The following is a 3,399-nucleotide window of genomic DNA, read 5'->3' on the forward strand; positions in this document are numbered from 1 at the left end:
TAGATAGAGCAGATAGGCCGTGACTAGCTGGCCTATTGCCTCAGGCAGAAACCGCGCGACTATCTTAGGCTTATCCCACTGCGATTGCGTCTTGTGATAGCGAGTAATTACTACGACTTGGCCGTCCATAACGTAGAGATTACGGTCTTGTAGCACGCCGTTGCGCCAGCGTACGAAGAGCAGCTCTGGCCCACGAGCTGGCTGCCCGCCTGTGATATGGACAGCTAAACAAAGTAGCTCAAGAAAACGATCCGTCTGTTTGAGATAGCGTTGGACAGCTCGGGGTCTCCACTCCATGCTCTGATCTGGTAGATAGCTACTGCTTGTTGGCAGCTGCTCTGGCTGCTCTGGCTGCTCTGGCTGCTCTGGCTGCTCTGGCTGCTTTAGCTGCTCTCGCTGCTCTCGCTGCAGTCCCACGCGCTGTTGATAGAGCTTCTGCGCCCTAGCTACTCTAGCTAATTGATCTAGCACCCACGCTTGGCCTTGCTGTAGCTGCGATAGTAATAAATAGCACACGCTACGCTGCCGGATAGAAACATCGTCTTGTATCTTAGCTAGCCTAGTTGTCGGCCGATCCTCGTGCTCGCTTATCCACAGCAGCTCTTCCTATAGTACCCGTTCTGCCTTAGTGACGACGCCCTGCGCAAGCTTGCGGAACTGCTGTAGTACGATAGGCCGGCCTTTGATATAGAACGTCTGTCGATCTATAGACTACCATATGCTGCTAGCGATGGTGCCAGGCGTACGCAGGGCGATAAACTTAGCGTATGCTAGTAAGCTTAGCATAGTACTTATTGGGCTATACGAGCTATCTACTAGATAGCGAGCACGCTGCTTAAGAAAGCTACTCGTCTCAGCAGCACCTTGCTTAGCCCGCTTATCTGCTAGTAGAAAGAACTTTATCGCTAATATGCGTACGCAGTAGACGAGAGAGCTAAGTATAGACGAGAACTTAGCAGCTGTACGTAGACGGCTGGTCTCTGGATGGATACTAAGAGTAGTAAGAAAATGGACTATCGCGCTGGCAAAGGGCTGCCCGTAGAGCTCCTGGCAGATAAGAGCGTGGGATAGGCGTAGTATGTACGTACGCTGCTTGGCTATTGTAGTACTGCTGCTGTCGTACTGGGAGAGGTACTTCTAGAGCCGCTCTGCTGCTAGCTTCTGCTTACTATGCTATGGGAAGAGACGAGCGATGCTGGCGAGCTCGGGCACTGCTGGTGCTGCTGGCACTGCTGGTGCTGCTGGCACTGCTGGTGCTGCTGGCGTCTGCTTAACAGCTACTACACGGAGATAGTAGCAGAGTAGCCGTGCCTAGAGTTGAGCCGCGCGCAGCTGGCTGGCCTTGTTTTGCATACGGCTGAACGGCTGGACGTTAGGCTCTTGAAGCTTTGCACTGCGCAGCTAACGTAGCGTATCTTGAGGTAGCGTGCTAAGCCCCTGTACGGCTTCCTCTACTAGCTCTTCTACAAGCTGTACAACGCGCTGTAGCTGCGGCTCCTCTGCTATTGGGAGGCGTATAGCGTACGATAGTATCTGCTAGTCTGAGTAGGCCTGTAGGTGCTCGTCCCACTGCGTCCGCTTGAACCAGCCCGTACGGTCTTTAGCATCAGCTTCTTCTGCTATACGCTCTATAGCCTCGCGATCCTTGCGCTCAATAGTGTCGCACTCGCACGATAGATAGGCTAGCCGCTGCTGATAGCTCACTTCTTGGTTTTGCTCTGCCGTCTCTTGCCTACGGTGCTGCTGCTGCTGCTCCTGCTTAATAATAAAGTAGCGGATATATCGCTTCTCTCGGAAGAACGTCTGCACCTTAATAGGTCTCCATAGCTGAGCAGCTTGCTCAGCGTACGAGCTAGCTAAGTTAGTAGACCAGCGAGTAAGCTTAACTCTATGCTGTTGGTTGATATGCTTCTTCATCCGACTCCAGCTAGTACTAATAAAGCTACAGCTAGCTTGGTAGCAGCATTGAAACGCGTCTTGAGGTAGACCTAGCTCTTCTAATGGCGCGCTGTACGGCGCTGGTGTATATACGTTAGTAGGTAGCTGTAGCGTATAGCTACTATAGCGTCTCTGTAGCTCTCTTCTCTCTTGAATAGGTAGCTTATGATAGCGTTTAAGATGCTCGTTAAGACTATAGATAGCGTACTGGTGCTCGTTGCAGATAAGAACACGATAGGTAGATAGATAGGTAAACATAGTAGAGTAAGCTACTTTCGTACGAATAGTATAGTTAACTGGCTAGTTATTTAGATTTCTATATAGTATAGTAGGTTAATAAATAACTAAATAATAACAAAGTATAAGCTGGTTGCCTTGGTAGCAATCGGACCGTATAAGGAAGTAAGATTAGGGTTAGGGTTAGGGTAATCTAGCGCCGCGCGACTTTGGCCCCGATTGCTTTGTGCGACTTTGGCCCCGAGGTTTTTACGCTAGCCAATCAGCATGCGCGACTTTGCACCCCGAACACATTGTCGCGCGATACTTAGGGGTTAGGGATCACGTAATCTTCGACCACGTGATATACCTTCTGTATGGACACGTGATCAGAAGCGAGTAGATATAAGAGAAGTCTGTACTTAGTTATCTTCTCTTTTTCTCATCTTTTAGCTTCTATACGATAGGTAGAAGTATACTCATTCGCTAGGCCTCTCCACCTATAACATAAGCTAAAAGATCACTTTAACCTCTCTTACTCTTTTCTCTCGTACGAAGCGAGAGAGAATTGAGAATATAAAACGAGTAAGATATAACGATGGAGCTATATAAGCTTATGCCAAACCTAGAACCTAGTAACAACCTACTAAGGCCTTCAACGTACGAGGAGCTTACAGAAAGCTAGAGCTAACTAAATGCAACGAATAATCTACTCTAATAAAACCTAGACTAGATAGCTATAAGACTTAAGGACGCTAAAGGCGTATGAGAAGAACTCTAAGAGATAAAAGCCCTTTTTCTCCGTACGGTATAGGGGCAAGCTACCCCTAACGCATAGACTCCCAATCTCACGCTAAGTGTTACACGGGGTAAGGGTCTATACTTCTCTATCCTGGTCCGCACTAAGGCAGGTGAGTATTACGTTAGTGTTCCGTGAGGCTTGTCTGGCGATGCAGTGGAGTTGGCGTGCTTAAGGAGGGTTTGACAAGACTAATCTATTTGATAGACTAACTTGTGACAATCTTGTTAAGTAAAGATACTAGTAAGAAAGTACAATTTGAGTTGACCACAACGAGAGTAATAATGAAATCCATCCATCCTTATATCCTCATTGCTTCCAGTCCTGCCATCCCGTTCATCCCATTTTCTTGCTCCTTGGCGGGATGTCTGTGATGGCATGCCATCCCTAATCCCATTGCCATCCCATGCTTGGCGGGATGTCTTGTCTTGGCGGGATGGCACATC

The 3,399-nt window shown here is 48.4% G+C and overlaps 4 protein-coding genes across 4 annotated transcripts; 1 reads left to right on the forward strand and 3 right to left on the reverse strand.

Moving 5' to 3' along the window:
• Positions 1 to 21: 21 nt before the first annotated feature.
• Positions 22 to 297, reverse strand: COCSADRAFT_104683 (uncharacterized protein; the record flags this gene model as incomplete). The annotated part of the gene is made up of 1 exon (XM_007707977.1): positions 22 to 297. A coding segment is annotated over one exon (276 nt), but the record flags the coding sequence as incomplete, so codon positions are not given.
• Positions 298 to 615: 318 nt separating this feature from the next.
• On the reverse strand, positions 616 to 1,035 carry COCSADRAFT_356738 (uncharacterized protein; the record flags this gene model as incomplete). Its single annotated transcript, XM_007707978.1, has 1 exon — positions 616 to 1,035. A coding segment is annotated over one exon (324 nt), but the record flags the coding sequence as incomplete, so codon positions are not given.
• Positions 1,036 to 1,536: 501 nt separating this feature from the next.
• COCSADRAFT_165875 (uncharacterized protein) lies at positions 1,537 to 2,196 on the reverse strand (the record flags this gene model as incomplete). The annotated part of the gene is made up of 2 exons (XM_007707979.1): positions 1,537 to 1,852; positions 2,147 to 2,196. 2 exons carry the CDS (start codon positions 2,194 to 2,196, stop codon positions 1,537 to 1,539), a joined length of 366 nt encoding a protein of 121 aa, XP_007706169.1.
• An 830-nt stretch (positions 2,197 to 3,026) lies between these two features.
• Positions 3,027 to 3,327, forward strand: COCSADRAFT_104680 (uncharacterized protein; the record flags this gene model as incomplete). The annotated part of the gene is made up of 2 exons (XM_007707980.1): positions 3,027 to 3,080; positions 3,202 to 3,327. Coding segments are annotated over 2 exons (180 nt in total), but the record flags the coding sequence as incomplete, so codon positions are not given.
• Between the last annotated feature and the right edge of the window lie 72 nt (positions 3,328 to 3,399).

Source organism: Bipolaris sorokiniana, assembly GCF_000338995.1.
Source record: "Bipolaris sorokiniana ND90Pr unplaced genomic scaffold COCSAscaffold_69, whole genome shotgun sequence".
Taxonomy (NCBI): Eukaryota; Fungi; Ascomycota; class Dothideomycetes; order Pleosporales; family Pleosporaceae; genus Bipolaris; species Bipolaris sorokiniana.